The sequence below is a fragment of the Gekko japonicus genome, unplaced genomic scaffold, assembly GCF_001447785.1.
Source record: "Gekko japonicus isolate JY-2015 unplaced genomic scaffold, Gekko_japonicus_V1.1 scaffold425, whole genome shotgun sequence".
Lineage (NCBI taxonomy): Eukaryota > Metazoa > Chordata > Lepidosauria > Squamata > Gekkonidae > Gekko > Gekko japonicus.
The window spans coordinates 145,615-173,600 of NW_015176464.1; the positions used below are offsets into that span (position 1 = coordinate 145,615).

At 43.6% G+C, this 27,986-nt stretch overlaps 1 protein-coding gene across 3 annotated transcripts; it reads right to left on the bottom strand.

The window, feature by feature from the left end:
* Window positions 1-3,371: 3,371 nt before the first annotated feature.
* ATP1B4 (ATPase, Na+/K+ transporting, beta 4 polypeptide) lies at window positions 3,372-27,353 on the bottom strand. 3 transcript variants are annotated; one of them, XM_015427075.1, is made up of 10 exons: window positions 27,258-27,353; window positions 27,018-27,071; window positions 26,719-26,783; window positions 18,734-18,878; window positions 15,241-15,369; window positions 14,177-14,284; window positions 12,330-12,526; window positions 8,711-8,767; window positions 6,101-6,193; window positions 3,372-4,079 (listed from the first exon to the last, which is right to left on the bottom strand). In XM_015427075.1, exons 3-10 carry the CDS (start codon window positions 26,779-26,781, stop codon window positions 3,921-3,923), a joined length of 951 nt encoding a protein of 316 aa, XP_015282561.1. In that variant the 5' UTR covers window positions 26,782-26,783; window positions 27,018-27,071; window positions 27,258-27,353; the 3' UTR covers window positions 3,372-3,920. The 3 variants fall into 3 exon arrangements, with proteins under 3 accessions (XP_015282561.1, XP_015282560.1, XP_015282562.1); XM_015427074.1 differs by having other exon boundaries at window positions 27,000-27,071; XM_015427076.1 differs by lacking the exon at window positions 27,258-27,353 and having other exon boundaries at window positions 3,373-4,079; window positions 27,000-27,118.
* Window positions 27,354-27,986: the final 633 nt, after the last annotated feature.

Consider the following 27,986-nt stretch of genomic DNA (forward strand, 5'->3'; position numbering starts at 1 on the left):
GGGGCATTGGTCATGAACTAGTGCAACAAGGTTTGGTGATGGGAAAGGCAGAAGCTGTGTGAGATTGTGTATAACCACCTCACTGAGGACTGAGCCATTATTGCAATTCAAGAATTATTGTGTGGAATTCTTAACAAATGTGGGAAGCACAAATATGGAGATCAGGTCATCCTGAAGTTCTCAGGAAGTTATCAACATTCAGGACGTGAATACCTACAGCACTGTGATTTTGTACATTCTGGCAGTATGAGGACTGGCATGATTTTGTCTGATTTGCCACTGCTATCTCCAAATGGACGTAGCAGACTGCTTCCATTAATATGTATTCACTGCTCCCCAGATTTTTGGGAGCAATCCAGGGTCATCACTTTCTTCCTACACTGGAAACACTGTCTTTCACTTGTCTTTTAGCAAGAAGGAAGCTAAGTGCCATAGTTTCAGCTTCCTTCAGAAGAAGGATCCCATAGAAGAAACTCTTTAAGTAGAACTGCATGTCAACTGCAGTTCTGCTAAAAACTCCAGAAAAAGGGGGTGGACTGAGTGCAGAATTCCATTTCTTGAAAATCTGAGGTTTCCGTTTAAGCAAAAAATGTAGGCTCATCTGATTTCATGTTTCCAGGAGAAGATATTTCAAACCCAGAATACTTCATTCACTTCAGATGCCTACAGCTGTTTGTGTAGAACTCCAAAGGAAGAAAACTTTTCTGTGCACATCTTTTTTTGTTTGTTTGTTTCACGCCCCCCCCCCCTTCTGTTGAGCCTGACATGGAGTGTAGCAAAGCCCATCTCTGTAGGAAGAGGCAGGCAAAATAGACAATATTGGGTTGTTGTGGTGGGCAGCTGAAGGCACAACAGTGAAAAACATGAAGAACAGCAAGTCTGTCCCAAGATGGCTGAGAGGCAGGGTGAACCGGCCTAGAGGGCTGAGTTGTTCTTTGCTTCAGTCACCAGGGCAGCCTTCCATTCAGGGAGCTGACTGACCTCCTTCCTTCCTGGCTGGCTCCACAAATGAAAGGAGAGTGCATTGTCCTTGCCCTTCCACCTGGATGGGGGGGGGGAGGTCACAGTCCATTCCCTACATTCCAAGTGGCAATGGGACAGCATTCCTTGTCTCTTAATTGGACATCGACTCTCCCAGGAAGCCCAATTAAATAGATTCCCTCTGGATGACAGCTTCATTCTCCTAGGACCTAGGGCCAGAATGTAGTAGGACCAGTTGTTTGGGCTGTTTCCATTTACTTAGTACTCTTAACATATTCCCATTTGCTGTTATGGTATTTGTTTCACTTTTTCTCCCCCTTTTTTTCCCCCTTTTCCTACTGCATCGCAAGCCTGATTTCACTTTTTTCTTCTGTGGTTTATGAGGGAATCACCCACGCCTGCTTCCTGTGGCACATTGCATATATGCCTGTGCATGCACACACATATCAGCTGCATGGTGGCATTTGAAGGTCTCGGGACCCAGATACTTTATCCATCTCACTTGAATTCGTTGATCCACCACATGCTGAAGGTGTGGCATATCCCTATAGGATACCTTCAATTGATCAAGATTCCTTTGGGCTTCTTCTAAAGACCAACAGTAAGCAATCACTTTCAAGGTGTTGTATAACTTGTAATGTATAGTAGTAGTAACTTGTGAGACTGTACTAATCAGTTGCTGAATATAGACATGAGCACATAACAACAATAAAAGTGACTCTGATTATCCAATTTTGCTTGATGTCCGTAAATCTGAGTCCAAAGAAATTTTACCTTAGTGTGTTTTCCCATGGAGTCAAGGGTGTCAGCCAGTGTACAGAAAAGTACATTCAAACCCCTTGCTATTAATTTTCCCAGTTGAGTTATGGCACCAAAAGTAAGAAGCTACTTAGCTGAGGTGTATCATATTCAAATGCACACAGCTAACCCCCTTTCCCCAATATAATTTTTTCTTTTAAATGTTAACACAAAATCAATTACTCGTCCATGAGATGCTAAATATGAAAACAAAAAATATTCCTGCAACCTTAGGAGGTCTTGAACATGAATATGCTTGCACATTGAGCATGAATATGCTTGCAGAATTGTAGCACGTGTGTGCTTTTGCTACATCTTGGAGAACTGTAAAAAAAGAAAAGTCTTGCTCCTCCCCACACCCAAGATAGCCCCAAAGTAATGCAAGGACATGAAGCAGCCACCAAGGGTGAATTGGAGCTATTCGCTCTGTCAAGGGCCCTGGTTTCCTAGCCCAGGCAATGGTTCAGTAATTTGTGTGGCTGGGGGGCGCTGAGCCACTGTTGGGCTTCTTACAGACTCTGGAAAGGCCGCTGCCCTTATGCCTGATATCCCACATTTAGTAGACTCCCAGGGGTCTCAACAGATCTGTCTTCCTCACCATATCCTCCTTGCTCATTCTAAACTACCAGCAAATCTTCTTTGGCACACTTGTGTTACAGCATGCACCAGTCGCAAGCCTGTAACCATGATCTAGAAAGCTTATTTACATTTACCCATACACAAGGAAGCAGGAGATGTGCTGCAATACTGAGCTGTCCTCTGGCATACTGCGATCTCTTTCCTCTCCCCCTTTTCCTACTGCATCGCAAGCCTGTTTCAATCTCCTGCAGTTAAGTTGTCATATCAAGAAAAACGTGTACATTAACGGATTTATTTTTATTTATAGGCCACCCCGTCCAAAGTGTATGCAGCAAGTAAAAATATGTTAACTGACAAACTTCTCAGTTGCATTGGTTGAACCCCATCTTGCCCTCTCCCTGGCTACAAACAGCCAGCAAGAACAATAAAAGAGACTGCAAAATTTCTAGGAACCCGCTAAGTTGGGCTATGGTGAGTCTGCAGGGGGAAGTGGGGAGCCACTCTCAGGCTGCCTTTCTGTGTGCAGCACAGCAGTCCTGACACGATTACAGAAGTTACATTTAGAGAGGCCATTCCCTCTGGGGGAATGCGGGAGTGGGGGCAATCTCTTAGATATGCTGGACCGCAGCCTTGGTCTTTGTAGCTCATCACCAGCATTTGAACAGAGCCTGAAAAACATTACTGAAAACAAGGGTGGCCCTTGTGTCCTTCTAGGCTGAAGCCTCTGCATGAAAAGTTTTAGATTGGGAGAGTTCTGCCTGTATTAACACCATCATCCTTTTATGAATAGCTAACCATTCTTGCAAGGTTTTATAACTTCAGAACCGGTGTCCATATAAACAGCCTAGAATTTGGGAGACATGAACATTGGGCTGTACTCAGAGGGACAGTTTCTGGTGACAGCTACTGATTTTATTTTTAAAAAATCCAGAGGGAAGGTTTTTAAACCCCAGTCTCCCATGGGGAGACCTGAACATTGGGCTATACACAGAGTGACAGTTTCTGGTGACAGCTACTAATTTTATTTTTTAAAAATCCAAAGGGAAGGTTTTTAAACCCCAGTCTCCCATGTGCAAGTCTAAAGGAGTGCCTACAACAGCACACTATGTTGGGTGGAGAATGGGTGATCAGCTGGTTCACTTGTGTTAGGGAAACAAATTCAGGACTGTAAAGTTAAAAAAAAAAAAGGTGAATGAATACATATGGCTCCATAGAACTTTGATGTAGTGGTCTAAAAAATGACACTTTGATATTGAATGCCATTTTTATGCAGCCATGGAAACCTACTTGAACTACCTTGTGTGTTTTTAAAAACAAAGAATAACGCTCTCTCCTGACTTGTGTGCCTGTTTGCAGGATGAATGATTTGTTTAGTACTACAGTAAATAATTTATGAAATATTATTTTGGGGCTTTCCTTTTTAAAAGAAAATGTAAATAGTACCCTAAAACAAAGCCTGAACTTTCCAGTCATTTGTTTATGGTCATTTTCCATTAAGAGAGAGGATCTGATTGCCATAAAAAGAAGGGAAATAAATGCCCACTAGCAGGTGCTTCTCTGGTCTAGTAATCGACAGTCGCGACGAAATTAATTCTCCCCAAAAACCGGTCATTGTGCACATTATTGATGATGCCTACTCCATTCAGGCGACATTCTATGGGGATGGAGTGGTTCTTTCTAAGAGTAAACTGCACGGCCACCAGCGGGGATGTGTAGTTCTCCTGGGAAAAGAGAAGAAGATGCAGGCAGGTGAAACCGGAATGTCCCATTCAGGATAGCTCCAGGTACATTTGATGGACTAGAATAAGGAGGAAGTCCACTTGGGCTCTCCTTATTTTGCTTATTTCCTTGGAATCACCATACCCTGCTTTTTGATGCTATACAGCCCTTGAAACAGCTAACAGGATATAAAGAAAACCTTTAAAAAAAATCACAAAATTTAACAAACCATCACAGTGAAACCAGGGAGCAGAAAAGAACCCCCAGATGATAGCATTGGTGATTTAGGGGGGAAATAGCAACTTCCAAATGCCTACCAAAAGACAAAAGGCCTTGGGATGAGACCAAAAAGGCAAGGACCAAGGGCAGTTCCTGGGAAGGCCCTTCTGAAGCCTAAGTACAACTAGGGCTGCCAAGTCCCCCCGGGGGGCGGGGAAACCCCTGCCCCAGAAGCCCGTTCCCCGCCGCCGGTGGATCGGGCCCCAGGGGGAACCCCGCCCCGACGTGCGCATCACCAGGAAGTGACGTTAGGACGCCGAGCATGCTGGGGACGGGGCCATGACAATCAGAGGGAAAACTCTATGGTCCATTGGCCTGGTCCAACATTGGCTTCTATTATGTTCTTATGAGATCACGGCCTCAGGCTGCTTGGGGATTCATAAGCCACCCCCAGGTTGATAAATCAGGCCTGGCTGGGAACACGTTAGAAGTCAGCAAAGATGATACATTGCTAGAGTGGTTTGCACCAGTAGACCCATGATGCATTTTTCCCTGCCGTAGTTCTACATCAGTTGTACTTGCAACTGCAGCTGCAAGACCAGCATGTTACTAATACTTTAATGATGTTGCTCTTACAGGCAATTTGGCTCTGAGTAGGGTTACACTAAGACTAAAAAAATGTATAATAGATGTATCTATATAATATAAAATTTAATAATTTTTAATCGTAATCGACTGAGAAAAGAACTTGGCAACTGCCAAAGTAATATCAAAAGTCACCCCTGCTAAAAGAGACCTAAAATTATCCAGTTCACACCTAGATATTCTTTCCAACTATCTCTTGTCTTGTTAAGCAAATCATAGTTGAATAGAGAGTGTTGAAGGGTGTCTATTTGGCCAGAACCACATTGGCACAGTCGCTCAGAGGAAGGCACCTTATTTAAGTGTCCCAGTAGCTCCCCTGATTGAATAGCATTCAATCTAGCCAGCATAAATAATCGTCTGTAGCGTGGAACTGTCAGGAAATCAAAATAGGCTAGAAGAGACTGTGGTCGCGTTAAACCTAAATATAAAGGTGATCATGCTCTGTATGCTTGTATCATGTTAATAATGGGGTATAGCTGTGGCTGAGTCTGCCCTTCCCTAGGAAAGGATGCAGCTCACAGGCCAGTTCACACATGTATGTTCGTTGAATCTTCACTGCCACCATCGACTTAATTATTTCCATAGAAATATGTGCTCAGTGAGGATCACCAACACACGCTAGTTGTTTATTGATGGTGTTTGGTAGCATCTGGAGTCAGGTGACCTTGATAAGGGGCAGAAAGGCAGGGTATAGATTTTGTTAAATAAATGTTAACTGTGACACACTGCCTATGTTGAGGTTGGCTAAAACCAACTGAAAGACCACTAGCTTTGTCTTGGATCCAGAAACGAAAAGGAATCTGAAAAATACACACTGGATGACAGCAGTGGATGTCAGTGTTCTGTGGGGAGGAAAGGAAAACTGCTGAGTCCTCCAGCTCTCACCAGAGGGGAGAGAGGCCTGCCTAGGACTGACCACTTTTGGGTGTCTGAGCAAGGGTACTTTACGTAAGAAGAGACAGCCACAGAGCTTTTAAAGGTCAATTGAGGCGAGCTCACCTCACATGGGGAGCTGAGCAAAGTCCTGTGGAGTTTCTGCCCCACATAACATTACCACAACAGCTTTAATGACTCACTTGCCTTTACATTTAAAAACAGCTCTTATTCACAGCCAGGAAAACAAATGGTGTATTAATTCAACAGCTGTACTTCTACTTACGTGTGTTAGTTTGCCATAGTAAGGAAAGTACATGGGATCAAATGTGGTGCCTGGATAGAAGTCCGTTGCGTGGATATCACTTTCATTACCTTTCTGCAATTTAAAAATAGGGGCATGAGAAGGAGGATGTGTAAAGTTTACAAAGCCTTCCTGCAATGTCTGTCTGCTGAAACGTTAGCTTTGACAAGGTACATCTAGAAATAACATCTAGAGAGGACGTGGGCACTTGGCTGCAAGGTCAGACCAAATTCCTTCATGTTGACCAACTATTGCTCTGTTTTAACTGAAGCATCAAAATGCTTCACAGGCTTGCTTCATATGACTGGATGCCTAAAGCTATTGACACAGGCCTGAGGCAACATCAACAATCCATTAATGCACGTAAAGCTTCAGTACAGTGCATAGGTACGTCTTCCTTGGATCCTAAATGAATAAACGTACGTGAGATGGGGGAAGCGGAAGTGGTACACCTCACCCAGCACTGCTGCGGGAGTGGATCCTTCACAAAAGCAGTGAACCTTGGCCCCCATCCTGCGAAGATCTGACAGGTGCTTGCAGTTTACCCAAGAGCATCTTTACAGATGGGAAGGGCTTTGAACTTAGGCATCCCTGTCCTAAACATCAAGACATTAGATATGCCAATCCACTGCAGACTGTTGCAGATGGACTGGAATCTGGGGTGCCTGGACAAAGAGCAAGAGCATCATGGGTAGGAAATCTCTACTTTTCTCCCTTTACACCTGCTCCAGCTCAAGGAGGCTCACCATAGAACACAGCATTGTGACCGGTGTTTCCTCTAAGCTGAATTAGCGTGAGCTAGCTCAGTTTTTTAGCCTCCAGCTCACACATTTTGTCTTAGCTCAGGAAGGAGGGCTCCAGAGCAAACTCATTTATGCAGTAGCCAAATCGCTCGCTCACAACCTTAATGCCAGTAGCTCACAGAGTAGATTTTTTGCTCACAAGACTCCACAGCTCAGAGGGAGCATTGATTGTGACTGCCTTATTTCATAACATCCAAAACTGCCTTACACCAGCGGAAAACCATCTGGTTCCGTACTGTTCAATCCCAGCCATGTTAGTCTATTGTAGCAAAAATAAGTCTGGTGGGACCTTAAAGACTAACAGCATTTATTCCTGCATGAGCTTTTAATCAGATGCATATCTGGATCAACTGTTCTGAGTGTCAACAGCTCTCAAGCCAATAATGGCTTTCCCCACCACCTGCTACTGAGGAAACTTTAACTGGAGATTCTAAGGGTTGCAACCTGGGACTGTCTGCATACAAAGCAGGTGCTGTACTGCTGAAGCACAGCTCTTCCCCCTCCTAAAGAGGGGCAAAAGCAGTAGCTAATCTTGTGAGCAATTGGGAGGGAAGGTGGCATGGTATAGCCCAATCTCAGAAGCTAAGCAAGGTCAGTACTTGGAAGGGAGACCACCAAGGAAGACTCTGCAGAGAAAGGCAATGTCAAACCACCTCTGCTTCTCACTTGCCTTAAAAGCTCCTTGCTCAGGTCGCCATAAATCGGCTGCAACTGGCACGTTACACAGACAATGGAAGATTCAGGTGAGTAGCCATGTTGGCCTGAAGCAACAGAACAAAGTTTGAGTCCAGTGGCACTTTTAAGACCACCAAAGTTTAATTCCGGGTATAAGCTTTCTTGCGCTTATACCCAGAATTAAACTTTGTTGGTCTTAAAGGCACCACTGGACACACAATGGTGTGAGTTAGGAATCTCCCATTTCAGCTCTCACCTCTAACATGGGGGGATCCTAGGCTATCTGCTGTCCTTTCATCTTCAGTCTTCCCTCTCCAGTCTGGTCAGGACCAGGAAAAGTCTAGCTTCCCTTACAGGCCATAGAGGTAAAGGTAAAGGTTCCCTTGCTCGAAAGCCAGTCAAATCCGACTCTAGGGTTGCGGTGCTCATCTCCGTTTCAAAGCCGAAGAGCCAGCACTGTCCGAAGACGTTTCCGTGGTCATGTGGCCGGCATGACTAAATACCAAGGCGCACGGAATGCTGTTACCTTCCCACCGAAGTGGTACCTATTTATCTACTTGCAATTTCTTGCTTTCAAACTGCTAGGTTGGCAGGATTACAGGCCATAGACACAGCTTATAAGTGCAAGTTGGGGAGGCAGACCAATACAGAGTAATACAGAGAAAAGTGATGGTGCAGTGGGGAAAAGGTTTTTTATTATGTTTCACTCAAAGATCCCAGTGCATTTCCTGTGCTGCTTCATCAGGGGATCTGTCTCAGAATATTCCCATCTTATTACAGTGCAAGAATGGAACATGAGATATATATTTTTTTCCCTACTGCACCATCACTTTTTGTTCTCTGCTTTGACAGGCATTACAGGGCAATGAACATGAAGTGAGTTAAACGTTGGAAATGAAATGAATATTATTCTTCAAAGCTGTGCAGTCAAAATAATATACAATCCGTCATTCCCCCCTTCCCCACAAACACACACACACGCCTTTTGCTTTAGATAAGATAGCTCCCTCCCCTTCTTACAACATAACTGTTTCCAGGCACTTGCTTTTAAAAATTAGGTAACCCATTTTGAAAAACCCTGCCATATATAATATAATTAGGAGGCGGTAATTACCAGCACTTTGCACTCCACTGTCACTGGAGTCCCATAACCAGGCCGGTAGCCAATAATCTATAAAAACAAGAGCTTTTTAATTGCTTTTTCAAAAAGAAAAACAAAACAAGAATACAAAGAATCCCACAAAATAGGGTGAGACAACTGTAAAGGGTCAGCAAATGTAGAAGCTCACCCTCATGTTTTAATCATTATACATAGAAAAGAAAGTGCTGGATATTTGCCAAGGTTAAAAGGCATCATTCCTACTGCTGGTACAGCAAGAGGTCAGTGGTTCTATTCAAACCGCTCCAACGCTAAGCAATTGGTTTAGCTTGAGCATCTCTTTTTGATTAATTAAAACTAAGTAGTCCGAGATCCAGCTATTACTTTGGTATGCAAGTGATTGAATGAGGACAATTAATGATTCTTTCTTCTCAGGTACCTTTCAGCAAAAGAGAGTTGCTACCAATTCCCATTTCACTGTGGGGGCAGGATAGGAGTTGGCCCCACTTATCCCAGCTGGTTGGGAGAGGAATGGGACAAGAACATCCTCAGCTGTGTAAAACACAGGGGTGGTCTTTGACATGTGAGCCAAGGACCCAGTAACTCTTGCAGTGCTGGAGATCAACAGATAACTTTTTTTTAAAAAAAGGAAATATCTTTATGAGAAGTGGGCGGCTGACAGAAGTTGCCAAGCTAGAACTGTATTTATTCTCTGCAATGGAATGTAACATAAGTCCTTTTTGGAAGAATGCAGCCATATTTAAAAGAAAGATCAATTATGAGTTGCCTCATCAAGTTTGACAACAATCCTATGCCCTTCTCCAGAACACCTTTATATGGAAGAGAATCCAATGAATTTTGCTGGAACATGCAAAGCAAGTATACTTAGGATTGTATTTTAAGTTGCTGTTCTCTATTGAGCAAGGATGGGCATGAACTGGGAAAACAGAGGTTCATGAGAAACCATGAACATCCATGAGTTTTTCAGTTTGCCGAACCTGTTTGTGGTTCATTAGGTTTATGAGTTGGGGGGAACTTCTGCAGGGGGCATTTTTAAATGCCTTCACTTCACTCGCTGAGGCAAGGGGTGGCTTGCTCACGAAGGCAACAAAGGGGGGGTCAGGAAGCAGACCCCTGGATGTTAGAGAGGGTGCCTAGGGGCACCTTTTGGGTACTCAGGTGGGACTGCAGCACCCCAGGAAGATTGGGTTTGGCCCAGGGGAAGGAAGGAAAAAGGGGTACAGAGGATTTAACGTAGGTTGTGGGGGTCATGCTGACTGGTCGACCTTTTGTGGTGGTAGAGAAAGGCCTGGATGTGTGAGCAATGAAAGAACGAGGTGTCCAGCACTTCGGGAAGGTGCTTTTGCAGGAGGGAGAAAGCGAAAAGGGGGGCATGCTTGTGGTGGCAGTGAAGGGGGTTGAGAAGCGGACCCCTGGATGTTAAGAGAGGGTGCCTAGGTGCACCTTTTGGATACTCAGTTGGGACTGCAGCACCCTGGGAAAGCAGAGTTTGACCCAGAGGAAGGAAGTGATCCACAACGAGAAAGGTATGGGGGATTTGACAGTGGTTGTGGGGGTCATGCCAGAGTCAACTCAGCAAGGATTTAAAGTTTAAATGCTTGCTCAGCTGACTCAACAAGTCAACTCAGCCTTCTCAGCAAGTTAAGGGAAGGCATTTAAAGAGAACCTTCTGACGAACCGAACAAACCACTGCAAAAAATGGTGGCTTGTGGGCGGTTCACAAACAATGTGATTGCATGAATCGCGGTTCATGAACCAGCAAACCAGCCCGGTTCATCATGACATTTTATTTGTAAGTCGGTTTGTGCCCATCCCTACTATCAAGATCAGCAAGCCAACTATCCACATGTCTTTTCCCAGTTTTAGTGACATGTATTTTACTAGCTAGTCCAGGCTAATCAGATCTCATCAGATCTCAGAAGCTAAGCAGCCCTGGTCAGTATTTGGATGGCAGACCACCAAGGAATACCAGGGTCACAAACACAGAGGCAGGAAATGGCAAACTACCTCTGAATGTCTCTTGCCTGAAAACCCTATGGGGTTGCCACAAGACGGTTGTGACTTCACAGCAAAAAACTCCAACAGGTTCTCCATCAGCACCTTCTTCTGAACAGGAAGGATCTAACAACAGTTATACATGCCCTGGTGACAGCCCCCCCCCCAAACAGACAGCACACTTTATGTCTGTCAGATTCTAAAGAGAATTTGGAACTTTCAGTTGGTCTAAAATACATCCACCAGAGATTGCACTGAGCATTTCACTCTGATATTGAACAACTGCACTGGCTTCTACAACCAGGCTACATATGGGAAAGTGCTGTCAAGTTGCAGCCGACTTATGGCAACCCCATAGGATTTTCAAGGCAAGAGACAGAGTTGGTTTGTCATTGCCTGCCTCTGAATAGCAACCTTGGACATTCTTGGTGGTCTCCATTTCATGTACTAACCAGCACCCTTCCCATATGAAGGCCAAGGTCATCTTTGGAAGCCCTGCTCTTTGTGCCCTCAGCATCAGAGGTATGGTAGGTTGGCAGGTCTTTCTTGGTGATGGCACCATTGTTACAAGACATCCTCTACCAACTAGTCAATTATGCATCAGCATTATTGGCTTTCAGAAAGCAAATGACAAATATGCTTTTTCAAAGTGCATGCAGGATACTAGTCCAAGGTTCAAGGGCCATTGCTGAGGTCCCACCCCCCCTTTTGGCTGTCTTGTTCTGTGCTGTAATTGATGATGTTGGGTTATTTTTATGTGTTGTTATTTATTTATTTAGGCTTTAATGCCACCCTCCCTGCAAGCATTTTTATGAGTGTATGTTTACTGTGCTGCAATTTTAATTTGTGTCATCCCGCTTCGTATATATTGGTTTGGCCCAAAAGCAGGACAGCAATACTTTACACACATAAATAAAACACATTCCTTTCTGCTAACTGGCCGTGTTTTCTTGTAAGTAATATACCACAGCCCTCAAACCCCTTTTTCTATGGCTGAAGTTCACACATGCTGAGGAATGAGACAGTAGAATGCTGAGATACTAAAGTGGACGGTACTACTTCAGACTGCAGAAGTGTATTACTGTTTTTAATACCTCAGCCCCATTAAAAGAAAAACTCTATGCAAGCAGCAACCTTACATGTCATGGGGAAAGACTTCAACCCAACCTTCTCCCTACAGTGCTTGTTTTTTTATTTGCATGGAAGTCTATTTAATATAAGGGAACACTAAAATGTGATCATCTACCTGCAGTCTAAAGCAGTATGGTCTACTGTACCATTTCCAAAATCTGCTGCATGTGCAGAACAGACTTGTGCTATAACAGGAAGTAAGTAAACAGACTCTACAGGGCAGTCCTTTCGAACTGCTAAAAGAAAAGGCTGCCAGTGCAGTAGATGTTTAGCCTTAAGAGCTAAAGGGAACCTGCACAGCCAGAGCCAATATCTTCTGGCTAACAAAAGATGGAGATGAACACTAGGAGAGGGCTGTCATCATCGTGGGATCAGCTTGGCTACAGGAGCAAACTGATCCAGCACCCTCAGTTCCAGGATAATAATGCATTTGCAGCATTCCAAGACACATAACAAAAGAATAAAAGTAAATTAGGTTTTTACGTACTCGGTTCATCTTTAGCAAGATGCACGGCTGTCCCTTGGAGTAGCCAAAAGTTTTATCTTCCAGCCCCGAGCAATTCTTTAACATGGATCGCTTGAATTGGCAAGCACGTTTCATGGTGCTTTCTCCAGTGTCTTGAATGAAATAATCACCAGGTGTGCACACAGCATTTCTGCTTTCCTGAACAGTGTCATTATAAGCTAAAGGTAATAGAGACAGTTAATGGGTCTTGCACTTTACAGTTATCATGCCAGAACAGTGTTAGCAAGGATTAAATATTCAATGACATCAACATGTCTTCTCCCTCTCTTATATTGTTACTATGGAACGAGTCTGAAAACTGGACAGTGAAAGGTAAGTTTACACAATCAACATAGGTTGTTGTCTTTGTGAGACCGGGCACCAAGGTTACGAAGCAAACCTCTGTTCACACAAGCATCTGTTCTGGAAACACAGACGCCCACCCCCTTTTTGGTGTCTTAAATATGACAGCTCTAATCCAACTCTTTTTTTTTGGCACAGCTGCCAGAATTGTGCATGTGGAGCCAAGTTAGAAAAGCAGCAGTTGTACCTAAGGTTACCAACCTCCAGGCGGGTCCTGGAGTTCTCCATGAAATACAACTGATCTCCAGAATGCAGAGATCAGTTCACCAGAAGAAAGGGCAGCTTTGGAGGTCAGACCCTAAGACACCACATCCCCACTGAGCTCTCTAACTAACCAGGCACCACTCCCAAATCTCCAGGAATTTCCCAGGCTGTATTTGGCAACCCAAGTTGCACCAGGTATTTAGCAGGGATAGGGCAGTAGGCTGTGAATCCACATCCCCACCACCCTTCCTGGACAGCTAAGAGGTTAGTGCCACTCATTTTCTAACAGGGCTCCATGCATGAAGTCCTGGCAGGTTGATTGAAGGGATGATCCCATTTAGGGATGCCCATGTGCAAGTGTGTGGTCTTTAATTAGACTGGAGTGGACATACTTGAAGTCTATCATAGGACTGGAGTGCTTTAGTACTTGAACTCTATCATTAGGTGTTGTTATGGTATTCTTTTTTGCACAGATTGCCAGTCATTTGGTCTATAGTACAGAGAGATGATTGCTTCAGATGTGTACTGCAACAAAAGACTGTGATTATACAAACAAGCAGTCACAGGGAAAAGCCAAAAGAGGCCAACAACGGTTCGGAAGTTTCTCTGAGAATGATTTCCTGCAAAGTATACTATGAGGCATTATTAATCATACAACTGGCAGGACTGCCTTGTTCCAAGCAGAACTGATTTAAGTCTATGAATCTATGCACACTCAACTGGAATCAACAAAATGGGACTTATTGCTGCATAAATATGCTCAGCATCAAGCTGCAAGTCCTTTCAAAATCCTCTGCTCCACTCTGTTTGTCCACTCTTGTAATAGGATCTATTCTAACTGGTATCTTTTACCCCCTTGCCCTTTCATGGTTACTAGCTAACATATAGATTCAGGTGAGTAGCCGTGTTGTCTGAAGCTGCAGAACAAAGTTTGAGTCCAATGGCACCTTGAAGACCAACGGAGTTTTATTCAAGGTATAAGCTTTTGTGTGCAAAGCACACTTCTTCAGTTACAGTGAAATGAAAATTACCAGTAGAGCTCATCTATATGTATGGACTGGTAATTTCCATTTCACTGTATCTGAAGAGGTGCCCGTGCACACAAAAGTTAATATGGTCTTAAAGGTGCCACTGGACTCAAACTTTGTTTAGCTAACATATAATTGTGGTAGAGCTGGTAAGGTTGGTTTAATTTTTTAAAAAATCCATTTTAAGGATCAAATGGGCTTTAACGAAGGGTATAATCTGAAGAAGACCGTCACCTCCTAAAAACTGCTCTAAGTTTTTCACATAAGGTTGCCACGTTTGGGGATCTGACATCTTGAAAGAAATGACAAATCCATGATTGATGTATGGTCTAATCATAACTCCTGCAACAGAAAAGAGAAAGTAGAGTTATGAACTTAATGTTGAAGAGCCCACCAGTTCTGGATTATAGCGTAGTCTCAATGAAAGCAACATAGAGTAGGTTTTACAAGGATTAATATCCGAAGTGGGTGGCAAGGGGTTTCATTACATTTGGAAATAACCACTTTGCCAGACAGGGATGGTGAGTCAGAAGCACCTTCAAGGCAAACAGGTGTTGCAACTTCCCCCACCACCACCACCACTTTAGTCCACAAATGGCTAATTTTAATAAAGCCGTTTGTGAGCAAACAATTCTGGAAGGGTTCCTTACAAGACTGGATTTAGCATATCTACATTACATTCAGGGTAGGGAGGAGGAGGACAACAAACATGCACTTGGAGAGCTCCGTATAATTTAAAAGTGTCTGGAGACTTCAAAATACAGCAGTCTGACTGCTCACTTGAATGGACCGATTTAAATGTGTGTCCCCAAAAATCAGCGTCATGTGCAGTTAGCCACCATTCAAGGGCTTTGACATTTCAGTCCCTGCATGCCTTAAGATGATGATGCCTGAGGGGCTGCGTTCTCCATACAGACCGTATACCCAGCCTTTGAATTTGCACTGGACACCCTTCTCTGGGTCCCTTCACCACTGGAGATCAAGCAGATGACAACCAGAGAGAGGGCTTTTTCAGGGGTGATGCCCCATTATGCAATAATCTCCCCAGATAGATTCTTTGTGCATTAATTTGTCTTTCTGCTTCGATATGAACTTGGATTCCCCCCCCCTTCCGATTTTATCTGCTCTTGTGGTTGTTTCTCTCTGTTCTCTTGCTTTTCCATATATTCCTTTTATTTATTTTTAACCTTGATTTTTCACTGTTCACCTCTTTGTGCTTTTTTCGAGTGCAAAGCCGGTTTATAAATAGCCTAAGAAAAACACATAGAAAAATAAATCTGCTGAGCTCAAGCACTCACCTGGTGGAGAAACTCTGTCCCTGTGCGTAGGTGTGTATGGGCTCAGAGTAAGCAGCATTACATACATACAAAATGCAAACATTCCAGCCAAGAAAAGGTAAAAAACTAGATAAAAGAGAAGTATTAGGCCTGCAAGACAGAAAAAAACACACACACAAACATTGTTGATGAGCTTGGGTACAAGAGCTATATAATATGAAAGTGCAACAATGAGATGCTATGGCACTGCAACCATATTGGTTCCTTAGAAACACAGAGCGAGATAGCTAGGCTCAGTCCAGAAATATCCACACACACACAAGATGGGCATGTCTGATTTTATCTACGATCCTCTGAGATGAATACATACATTTGCTCTTGATGGGAATAACCAGTCAGGGAGGGCAGGTTAACAATCTGCATTGCATCCCCACCGTACCTATTTCCACATGTGCAACTGTTTGCTCATGCAGCAATGAATCTGCACAGCTGCTCTGCCCATCTGCAACCTGTATACACTGGGATTCCAGGCAGGTTTCTGCATGCAGAAGGCATACAGAGCAATGAAGATCTTGGCGTAGTGGAATATCCAAGCAATATTGATCTAATAGGTGATTTTGTTGGGGAGGCGGGGATTTTTAAAACTGGTTTCTTTGTGTGTTGCTGGCTTTTACTGTTTGCTGATTTCTAGTGGTTGATGATATTTTATTAGTGTAAGATGCCTTGAGCCAAGAGGAAAGGTGCAGTATAAATATTTTAATAAATAATTAACAAAATATTTCAATTGATTTTTTTTCCTGCTAGCCACAACTGCTTTATAGTTATGATTATTATTTATCAGGAGTCTTGGTACTGAGAGTTTATGTAGGATATGTCTTAAATTCTTCAATCCAGCTTGTCTTCTGCCATCCCTCCATGAATGCAAGTTGTCATCACACCAGTATGCTCTATTGTGAGCATATTCTTTCTATTTCTGAATGAGCAATATAGTCGCTGGGTCAGCTGAGTGCCTTTTGGTCTGCCTAGTAGCCTGCTGGTGGTCTCTAGGGATCCAGTCAGTGAGGTGGGTCTGTCCACATGTGATCTTGACCTCAAGCTGCATGGCCTTCCCATCTCTGGTTTGCACTGCAAATCACCTGTATTACTCCCATACATTTCAGGATTTCTTTGTTCACATTAAGTGACACTGTGGACATGTGCCACTCCATCAGTCTTTGAGTGACAGTGAGTCTTTCCCTCCTCCATTTTTGTTGTTGACTAACTTTTGAATCCACATCAGTAGAAAAGAGCAAGGGTCCAGTTAGCACCTTAGCGACTGAATGCTAAATATGCCATCTTGTTCTTAAAATGTTTTCAAATACTTATGTTTGAATGTTTTTAATATTGAATATTTATGGTTTTCATTGGTTTTATAAGGTATTTAATTATTTTGTTGTAAGCAGAGAAGGGCGGTCAAGAAATCTAATGAAATAGATAATAAACTAATAAAATTTGTGGCAGAGTATGAGCTTTCGTGAGTCACTGCTCACTTCTTCAGATACAGCTGTATAGCCATATATCAGATCCATATGTCATTGTTGATAGGGCAGTGGAGCTGAACAGTTCCGTTCTCCGTCACATTTTAAATAAAACATTTAAAATACATTACATAAATATACTTTTGAATGTACACAGTCCTTATGGCAAACAACAGCGTGGCTCACACTTGGCGCAAATTGCTTGGTCATTGCTGGGGCTAAGAAACTGATGCTCTTTGGAGCCAAAGCAAATTCACCAGGACTAGCTTCTATCTGCTGTTGGTAGCAGCCACTGGTGGGTTTGGATGCCTTGCTTTGGTTTGGCTTTTTGAGAGGAAGGATACTTTTTCTTGGGATATCTGGGACACAGCAAAGGAACTGTGTTCATGCATAGTATCTTTGGTTATTCACTCTACAAAAAAGGGAAGCTGCCAGGACTGCAAAAGGAGTGTCTGGTATATTTCTCCTCCCCAACATTTAGTATAGCTGACAATTTGCTGTCAAATTGACATGGAATTTATCTTATTCAAGAAACACTTATGGACCTGATCGCAGGGTAACCAGCAATGTACATATGTGCCATCAAGCCCCAACTGACATATGACAACTCCAGCAAGGGTCTTTCAAGGCAAGTGAGAAGCAGAGGTGGTTTGCCATTGCCTTCCTCTGCAGAGTCTTCCTTGGTGGCTTCCCATCCAAGTACTGACCCTGCTTGGCTTCTAAGATCTGATAAGATCAAGCTATACCATGCTGCCTTCTCCCCCAGGTAATCTACTGACCAGAAAATCTGGCCCTTGAACCCATATGAGTGTGAGATGCCTTGCATTAGGGAATTACACATGCTGTTCCCAGCACCACAGAGGCTGTTCCCAGTCTCTGCCCTGCCCTGCAAGGGCCACTGGAAAAGGGAGAAGGGGTGATTTAAAAAAAAATTGGGCCAGGTGGTTTTCAAAGCACAACAGGGACATAAAATGAAATAACCTTTCCATGATGTCACAACTGCTGAGGGGAAGCACAGCAGCACAAAACAGCTGGCCAGTCTCAGGGGAATAAAATCCAATGCTTGAAGCAAGGGTGAAAATTATTATTATTATTATTATTATTATTATTATTATTATTATTATTATTATTATTATTATTATTATTATTATATAAAGTCCCAAACAGAACTTGTTTTTTCCTCAGGATGAGCCTAAATCCAGTTTCAGAACAAGCCTTGAGAGCCCAGATGTGCACTTTCACCCTCTGCCTTCCTAAGGTGTTTATACTGAGAGGAATTTTGAGTCCTGAGAACAATCTGGGAAAGCAAATGACTCTGTGGCAATGCAATCCTAAACAGAATTACACCCTTTTAAGGCAATTTACATCAATGGAATTAGAAGAGTATAACTCTTGCCTAGGATTGCATGTTATGTTTGACACATGACCACCGTGGTGACATTCCTTACAGTGGGGAATTCATCTGATTTTAAGTTCCTGTTGCGGTCATAGTAATGTGGATAGATTTCACACATCCGCAGCTGCCCTACCTTTTTTCTAAGCAGTTGTTACATACTTCACGGAGACTCTGAGAACATTTTTGACCCACCATCATCTGTAAAGCCTAAGGGTAAAGATGCTCTAACTCCTTAAGAGTTCCACTTTTTGCGCAAATATTACTCCTGATTCAGCTATATATGAAGTTCAACACCTCTATAGAGTATTGCTTTATTTTGACTACATGTTTCTTAGCCAATGGTGAGCCACTTTTGCCACAGTAGTGCCACAGGGACAATTTTGCAAGCCACCCCAAACCCACTGTCTGATTGGGTTCTGGGTGGCCCCCTTGGGCTTGGGACATACCACAGTCTCTTATTTGAAGTGGCTCTCATACACCCAGATATTGTCTAGGTTTTTCTTTCAGAGGCACTGAGGCATGGAGGTACAGTGCATGCATTAAAGAAAACATACAACAGGATGAATCTCTCCCATAGACTGGAAATAAATATTTCACTTACCCCAGCTATGAGCTGTCCTGCCCATACATTCCCTTGTCTCTGGATTCCACAGGAAGATTTTCAGCTCTTTGATCATGTCACCCCATGTTTTCTTGGCCATCCGTGGTGGCTTCCTTTTGTCGTCTTCTTCCTCATCACTATTTTCCTGGAATGATGACAAAGCAACCCCCCACAAACCATGCACAGTTGTTTTTCCATCAGCCCCAAAATAAATGTCCACAAGCTTATGGTCTGGAGGTGATCCAATTTTCCATTTTCTCATCATTGTTCATTGTATTACAGACTACCCCCCTCCCCCAGGACTTGCCAGCTCCAGGTTGGGAAATACCTGGAGATTCTGGGAGTGCGGCTTGAGGATGGCAAGGTTTGGGGACTAATGCCATAGAGTCCAACTTCCAAAGTGGCCATTTTCTCCACCTGAACTCTGTCACCTGGAGATCAGTTGTAATAGAGTGAGATCTCCAGCCCCCACCTGGAGGTTGGTAACCCTACCCCCACCCAATTATTTATGTTTTTTGTTAACCACCATAGCTCCTCACATGATATTTCCAACCTTCACTTCCCATCCTGACATCCCCTTCACTTGTGCCATCAGTTCATCTCCAGTCCTCTTGAAAAGGACCAGAAGGGACGAAGTTAGTTTCATGGGAAGCTTCACTACAAATGGAGGGGGGAACCGAATGAAAAACAGAAGTGACAGGGCCACACATTCCAGGCTGCCAGTGCAATCCTGATATGTTTTCTTCAGGCCTTGCTCTCTGTATCTGTAAATCCTCCTGCTAGCTAAAACATACTACCTAGCAGGGCAGTCCCAAGATGTTTCGAGGCAAATACTAATGACATTCTCCTTCTATATGCTCCAGGTTTCTCAGTTTACCAGTCCCTCTTTTTTGGTAAGTAAAGGTAAAGGTTCCCTTGCTCGAAAGCCAGTCGAGTCCGACTCTAGGGTTGCGGTGCTCATCTCCGTTTCAAAGCCGAAGAGCCAGCGCTGTCCAAAGACATTTCCGTGGTCATGTGGCCGGCATGACTAAACACCGAGGCGCACGGAACGCTGTTACCTTCCCACCGAAGTGGTACCTATTTATCTACTTGCAATTTCTTGCTTTCAAACTGCTAGGTTGGCAGGAGCTGGAACTAGAGACGGGAGCTCATTCCGTCATGCAGCAGCTCAGGTCTTGAACTGCTGAACTACTGACCTTCCACAGCCTGCAGTTCAGCGTCTTAACCACTTGAGCCACCGCAGCTCCTCTTTTTTGGTAGCTGTCCCTATTTTGTGCCTTCTGGGGCCTGAGGGGGGATGCCTTGTTAGCAGATTTGGAGTGTGAGCTGCTAGATTTGTTGTTCTCTATGTGTCCACAAAGAAGCTCCAGTCATCAGATGAGAGACTCTGGCTAATTCCCCCACTTCTCTGTGGCTGTACCTGTGCTGTGGAATTGGCTTCCTAAGGCTGTGGGGAAGGCCCCGACCTAAGGTTGCCAACCTTAATGTGGCGCCTGGAGTTCTCCTGGAATTACAGAGATCTCTAGATTACAGAGCTTGCTTTCTCTGGAGGATATGGTGGCTTTAAAGGGTGGACTGTGTGGCATCACATCCCTGGTGAGCTTCTTCCCATTCCCAAACTCCACCCACCCCAAGCACCTCCACCAATTTCCAGGGATTTTCCAAGCTGGAGTTGGCAACCCTACCATCACCCCATCAGGAAGTCTCAGTTTCAGGTAGCACCTCCTCTGGCAGCTTCTCCTTTGTGGCTTTCCAAACATTTACTACACAGTGTGAAACACAGGAATTCAGCCCAGGTAAATAGTAGCAGGTTGTGTGTTTGTGGGGATCTACAGCAACATTGCACGTTACCTTATGTGGACAGCACAGCACCCCTGCATTGGTATTTACATTGTGTCCTGGAATAGCTGAGATAGGGTTACCAGGTCCCCCCTAGCCACTGACAGTGGATGGGGAGGGGAAGGTTGCCAGATCCAGGTTGGGAAACTCCTGGAGATTTGGGAGTGGAGCCTGGGGAGGACAGGAACCGCAGTGGGGTATAGAGTCCACCAGGGCTTTTTTTGTAGAAAAAGCCCAGCAGGAACTCATTAGCATAATAGGCCACACCCAACAGCAGACACTCATTAGCATATTAGGCCACACCCTTGACAGCACAGCACATTAGCATATTAGGCCGCACCCCCATGTTACCAGAAGTGTGGTCATCCAGCCACACACCCCTAATGTAGCCAAATCGAATGAGTTTCTGCTGTTGGGTGTGGCCTATTATGCTAATGAGTCCCTGCTGGGTGTGGCCAACTCAGGAGCCAGCCGGAACTCCGTTCCTGTGCGTTCCTGCCCAAAAATATCCCTGGAGTCCACCCTCCAAAGCATCCATTTTCTCCAAGGGAACTGATCTCTGTAGTCTGGAGATGAGCTGTAATTCTAGGGGATCAGATGTCACACGGGAAGCGAGGGAAGAGGCCGGGTATGGCAAGGCCTGCTTGTTGGTATCTAACAACAAGAAGGCCTGCTGCAAGGAGGACTCTGATTCTGAAAGAGCTGGGGGAGGAGGCATGAGAGAAGTTACAGTAGGTTGCCATAAACCTAGAATGAAAGAGGGCTCCCAATTGTCTCCACTTGAAATTCACAACTCATGACCTTCTGTGTTAATTAATTGTGGAGTACACATGAACAATCACAGCTGCCTGCCATCTGACAAGGCTTCTTTATAATGAGAACCTGCCCTGGTGTTTTGGACACTTGCAACTTTACTCTGCCAGGGGAACTGTTTTGCAAGTCACTGCACCTCCACCCTGCCTCTGCCATCCATAGAAGCTCATTGAGGGATCCTGGGCTGGTCACTGCCTCTCAGTTTAACCTACCTCACCAGGCTGTTGTGAAGATACAATGGAGGAGGGGAAAACCATGTACAACACCCTAAGTTCCCTAAAGGAAAGGTAGGATAAAAATGTTCTTAACAGATAAAATTTCTCCTTTCTTTCTTCCTCCTGGGTTCATTCTCAGTGCTAGAATGACAAGCCAGGAAGTCTTCCGTAAATCGCAGTTTTATCAGTTAATCACAGGAATTATATTTCTGTTAGGAAGGGTCAGGAATCTTTTAACACAGGATATTGTCTATAAACTGCAATTCCCAGGATTTTTGTGTGTGTGTGGGGGGGATCTTGATTATTATAATATTCCAACATAATATAAGTTTGTAGTGTAGGTATGTTCCAGGTATTTGACTCCCTGCCTCCATGAATTCAACAACTCTGTGAGGTAGATTTAGCTGCAAAATAGTGACTTGCTCAAAGCCATTTTTCATAAGTGATGTACAATTCATGTTACATTTTTAAACATGCTTTTAGTCATAGCATCTTTTACATGTACACATAAAAACAATGCATTTTTAAATGTTTTAATATTTTTAAAAATGCATTGCACAAATATGACAAATATATATATTTGGAAATACATTAAACAAGTGCACTTGCCAGAGAGTTGACACTGCCTACGTCAATCACTGTGTCATGTATGAAGGCATAAGGGAACACTTGAACCTGGATCTGTCAAAAATCCAAGCCCAACCTTCTTTACATGAAATGCACTGGCTGTTTGTAAATGTAGGGTTCCATAATTCTCCAGTTCCATTTGGTGATCTTGTAGCTAATTAGAAAAAGCTGCTGTGAGATTTCTAGCTGGCAGAAGCCACTTCTAAGTCATTGGGGTACTTGGACTGATGTTGCTTTGCGCAGCAGTGCCTGTGTGTATGCTTCCTTCCTGCCTCCTCAGCCTGTAAACAGAAGTTGGTGTAACAAAATAGTTAAGAAGCTGAGCTGGGATCCATAAAGTTATCAGTTTCAGTCTGAATTTGGCCACCCCTTTAATGGTCCTCTCAGTCCCTTGTTAAGTTGCTGTGGGCATAATAGCACTGGCCTAACTGTTATTGGGGTTACTATGATCGTATAACTGAACTGATTTAAATGCTGAACACACTAGATAAATGGTGAGAATTATTACTATTTAAAAACAATCTGCTCCTTATGAAAGGTATCATAATTCTACAAAATGCTCTCTCTTTGTAAAGAAACTCACAAAAGGAAGTCATACCCCAAACTTCCCACTCACATGAGAAGCTGGAAATAAGGATCAGTCTTTATCTTTGCTGGAATTAGTTGTTTATGGAATGAAGTAGAATAGCTCCCCTCATTTTTTTTGTAGGAACCAAGGGCAAAGAAGCCCTGAAAATAAATTATAGAGTAAGCCTTGGATCCTATTATATCCTATTGTGCATGTATGGGAGGGTTTGTGGATCCAAAAGATCCACCCAGGCTATGCAAGGCTACATTGACCTTACAGCAACCAACACCGTCTCCCACCCCCCACCCCCATGGCAGACTTAATACCAGCACTTCTTGGTCCAGACAGACAGAGCTGGCCTGAGAAAGGATTCCTGTCACTTACATAACAGCTTCGCATAGGACATTCCGTCCATCAGTGAATCATGAGTGTCTGAGTCACGTTAGATAAGAGAAACTAAAAATTAAACTAGGATATAAGAGCACAATCCAACCAAAAGTAAAACAGTCCTGTCGATTTCAAAGGCAGAGTTTATACTTGCTTGACTTTCTCCCAGTGAAATAAATGGTGTGTAATTTGGATTTTGCCCATAAACATGCAGCATGACCTTGTTTTCATGCTTATTCTCAAGAGAACTGTGTTCAGTGGAGCTTGTTCCCAAGTAAGTATGCATAGGATTGCAGGCTACAGGTGCAAAACTAATACCAGGGTGGAAGCACCATCAAACTCGATAGGATGAGTAACTATACATATACATAAGATTGCTGACCCACATAATTAAAAAAGGATTTGTCTATCCAGTTCCATCTTCCCCTGAAGAGTTCTGTGAACCACCAGGCCTCCATGCCCAGATTTTGCAGGACTAACAGAGTTACACCCTTCTAAGTCCACTGATGTCAATGAATTTAGAAGTGTTGTCTAAGGCTTTCACAGCTGGAGTTCATTAGTTAATAGGGCATGGTTTCCTGTCCTGAAAAACACAAAATGCTCTACATCTTACAACAGCACTACAGATAGACTTTCAACAGCCAATCCATATACAAAAGAACCTCCTCAGGAAAGCTCCTCCATTAGCATGTCACAGCCTGGGAAATTCCTACAAGATAATGACTCAGCCCTACCCCACCTTCCTGAGTAGATATAAATTACCTGCCTGCCATTTTTCTTCTCACATTGACACAGGGAGTACTCCATCTTTCCGTGTTATACCTCTGAGGATGCCAATCACAACTACAATGCCAAGACCACGGCCGTACAGCCCGGAAAATCTACAACAACTAATTTAGTAGTGTGTTATTCTGCATAGGACTGCACTGTTCATTTGGGAAACACTTTAAATCAGGGGTCCCCAACACGATGCCTTGGGGTGCTGTGGCACCGACTGACTCCTTACTAGGTGCTCACCAAGTGTTTTTAGAAAGTGAGGGGGGCTAGGTGGGACTTTTGCTCAGCAGGGTTTTTGATTTACCACCGAAGATCTGTTGGCTATGCAGATTACAATAACAGAGATCAATTTCCCCGGAGAAAATAACAAGGAGGAGGAAGAAGAAGAGTAGGTTTTATATCCCGCTCTTCACTACCTGAAGGAGTTTTGGAGCGGCTTACAATCACCTTCCCTTCCTCTTCCCACAACAGACACCCTGTGAAGTAGGTGGGGCTGAGAGAGTTCCGAGAGAACTGTGACTGACCCAAGGTCACCCAGCTGGCTTCATGGTGGGGAATAAAACCCGGTTCTCCAGATTAGAGTCCTGCCACTGCTCTTAACCACTAGACCAAGCTTAGCAGGTTTCCAGCCATCCAGAAGTTGGTATTTATGGAATTATACCTGGCTGAAGTCCCTCCCCTCTCCAAACCCCAACTTCCCAGGCTCCACCCCCAAAATCTCCAGGAATTTCCCCACCCAGAGCTGGCAACTCTAGGCATGTTGTATCACTATATTTTGGGGCGTTGTGATTTATCATGTCAGTTTCTAGTGACATTTGCAACAGGAACAGACTGAACTTTTGGTTTGCATGGAATCTGATATCGCTAAAATGGACACAAAGTTGACCATTCAGGTCTGTTGCACACTCCCTCTGTGCTAGGGAATGTGTGGAACAAGTGTCTACAACCTTTTAAAATTAAACCTTTTACAAACTATGTAAAAAAAATCAGAGCAAAAGGTTAACAAAGAACCAGTATGAGAGAGCCTGTTTACATGACTGAAAATATAAGTTAAAATTACTTATAATTGGCACATTAATTAGTAAGCCATAAAGTTCCTGCAGCCCAAACACTGGTTCTTGTGAGTCCATTATTAGGAAGCATCACATCAAAGTCTCACAATAAGTCATAAATATATACAGAAGCACTCTGCACAATTTTTTTAGTGTGCTGGTATAAATCTGTGCCAGGTTCACACTTGCATTACTGGCCACAGTTTACCTCTATCATTTCCCTTTCTGTAAAGGATCTCTAAGAAGCTTTTTCTATAAAAAATCTTTGCCTGCGATTCCCTTCGTATATCGGTTACTCATGTCCCACCTACTCTCCAATATACCGTAACTTGAAGATTTCATTTTCTTTCTTAAAGAGCCATTTTTGGTTCCCATACTGAGACCCTATCTGACTCTAGAGCCAACGTTGCAGACCTCTAGTGTAGAAAATCAGAATCTGCCACATCGGTTGGATAAATATGCACCGATTAGTATGCAGTTCAGATGGAGCATTTTTTACTCCCCCCATCCAATTAAATCTGAGTGTGAAAACTTCTTATTTCACAAAGAACAGAACATTCATTGGGCTGGTTCACCAGTGCACATTCATCACTTGATTTGCATATCTGAATAAGCCTCCTCTGATGGATAGATCACATCACCTTGTATTTCCTCCAGTGACAATGCTTCCAATAGAGTCAGCTCACACATTTAGCAGTGAGTCATCAAGTGATCAACCATAGGGAATAACAAGAAGAGCTGCCCCGTCAGAGATCCCGATCTCCTATAGTCACTAGCTGATATGATCTGAACCAGGAGGCCTTCCTCCAGATTTATGGCAATCATTAAAACCCAACCACTGCATCCCAGTTATCGCTCTTTGGTATCAGAAGTAATTCTTCTTCACTCCTTCATGTGACCTCAGAATCCCTTGTCCTCAGAAAATTGGAATCCTATGATGGCCATGACCAGAGATGGAATGCTAACTATCTTGGAGTTTCTCCCACCATCCCTTATTTTGATAACTTCAGGACAATTTAGACATTACCTCCCCTACATGAGCCCTGTGAAAAAGTATTTTCAAGGTTGCATTCCACAGTGGGAATGGATCACATTAAAAATGGTCTGTGCATTGTCCCAGTTGTGTGTTGCTCATGCAAATTGGCACAGATACATCTCTGGAAGCAACAACACAGCCAATAATAGGGTCCATGCAACTAGCTGACACACTGGCTAGCTGGATTCAGACTTGGATGGGGGACTGATCGAAGACCTCAGCTAAACCATGCAAAGTTCATATAGATTCTATACAAGCATAGGAACATTTGCAACAAAACTATCTGGATGTGGCACTTTTTCATAGGGATTCCTTCAGTAAAATCGTACTAAAATCCTTTTAGTCTGGGATGGACAAAGTAATGACTGGCATCAATGAACCAATTAATGTTTTCAGCATCAACTATTTTTGTAACCAGCAACAACTTTCCAGCCAGCATTTTCTTATCAACAGCCACAAAATCTAGCTCTGCATTCTGTATTATTGTACTTTCCCCTCTATATTTTCCTGATCTCTTCCAGCTCTTGGAAGAAGGGTGGCAAGGACTAACCATCAGCAAGGACAGTTCAGTTCTGCATATGAATCCACCATATCTAGTGCAGTTGGGCATGAAAGGCGATTAGCTGCCCTTGACAGTCTTTCCTTGTTGCTATCGAGAAGCACTTACTTACCAGCCTTAGCTTATAGTTCCCATGGTAGTCCTCAGCACCTCTGGAGGTGGCATTCATTTCCATGGCTTTGTACAAAATGCAGAAAAAAATGGAATAATTAGTATGGATGTAGTCACATCTCAGGCTAATGGTGCACGCAGCTCTTTCTGCCACATCCGCCAACCCTGGAGAATTCTTGAACTAAACCCTCTCTTTGGAATAATCCCATAACTCCCATCACACACACATTTATGGGAAGCAAACTGAGAAGCAAAATCAAGCACAAATGACCAAGAAGAGACCTCTTTCTTTGACTTCACCTCCAGCAGCAGGTGAAATGCGTTGCTTTTTCGACGTTGCAAGGAAGTGGTAAGCTGTAAGCAGAAAGTCAGTAAGTGAATTGCTTTCATCAGGCAGATGAGATCATGCAATAGGAGTCCGGATAGGAATGAAGGCCCTCTTCAAAAGTAGAGTCGTAGACTTGAATAATGCAGTCTACTTTAAGAGAAATTTCAGGAAAACAAGAGCCTCTCTGGGAAGAGAATCAGTGTCGTCTCTACCTGTGGGGGCTGGGGAAATCAGTTCATACAGTATTACAAAATGGCAAGACCTAAGCAAAGAGAGGCTGAATATATGTGCCAATATGTCCCTGTCAGTCAGCGGGGTACCTTGTACGAATGCTTGATCTCTTTAGCAGTTGGGGGGTTGCTATATTTATCACTTTTGAGTTCTGGCTGGCCAGAGGTGGGATTCTGCAGTGTCAGTTTCCCAGCCATCTATAATTCCATGAACTCTCTGAGGTTTGCAGCCAAGCAGGACAGCTCACATTGCATGCCCCATGGCGTTGTTGAGCTGCTATCTAATGGATGCCCCACGACACAGATATGTGATGCACACTAAACATTCACTCATTCACACATTTTGTCCCTGATGAAGTGGTGTAGTGTGTGTGGGAGAATGAGACATCTGCTCAGGATGCAACTTGGATTGCCACGTATTTTTTTACTGGCCCAGTTCCTGTGCTTTTAGCAGCAGACTGACCTGCGAGACATTTTGCGGCCGAAACGATTCCTCACATATCATGATGAGGCAAAATTTTCATATTTAATTTCAGCATGATAGTGTAAGACAATAGGTTGACGTTAAGGCACAGGAGTCAAGCCCCTTCCCTTAATTTTCCATTTCCATTTTTACTCAAGGGTAGTACTGTTATAGGAGCTGCGGTGGCTCAAGTGGTTAAGGCGCTAAACTGCAGGCTGTGGAAGGTCGGTAGTTCAGCAGTTCGAGAC

What these genes read in the sequence shown, in the direction of transcription:
- ATP1B4 (XM_015427075.1), bottom strand. Translation starts at nt 26,781, where the DNA reads ATGGAAATGAATGCCACCTCCAGAGGTGCTGAGGACTACCATGGGAAC. An exon ending in GGACAGAGTTTCTCCACCAG is followed by an intron (nt 14,285 to 15,240) that starts GTGAGTGCTTGA and finishes TTTCTGTTGCAG; the next exon opens with GAGTTATGATTAGACCATAC. An exon ending in CAGTGGAGTGCAAAGTGCTG is followed by an intron (nt 6,194 to 8,710) that starts GTAATTACCGCC and finishes TTTAAATTGCAG; the next exon opens with AAAGGTAATGAAAGTGATAT.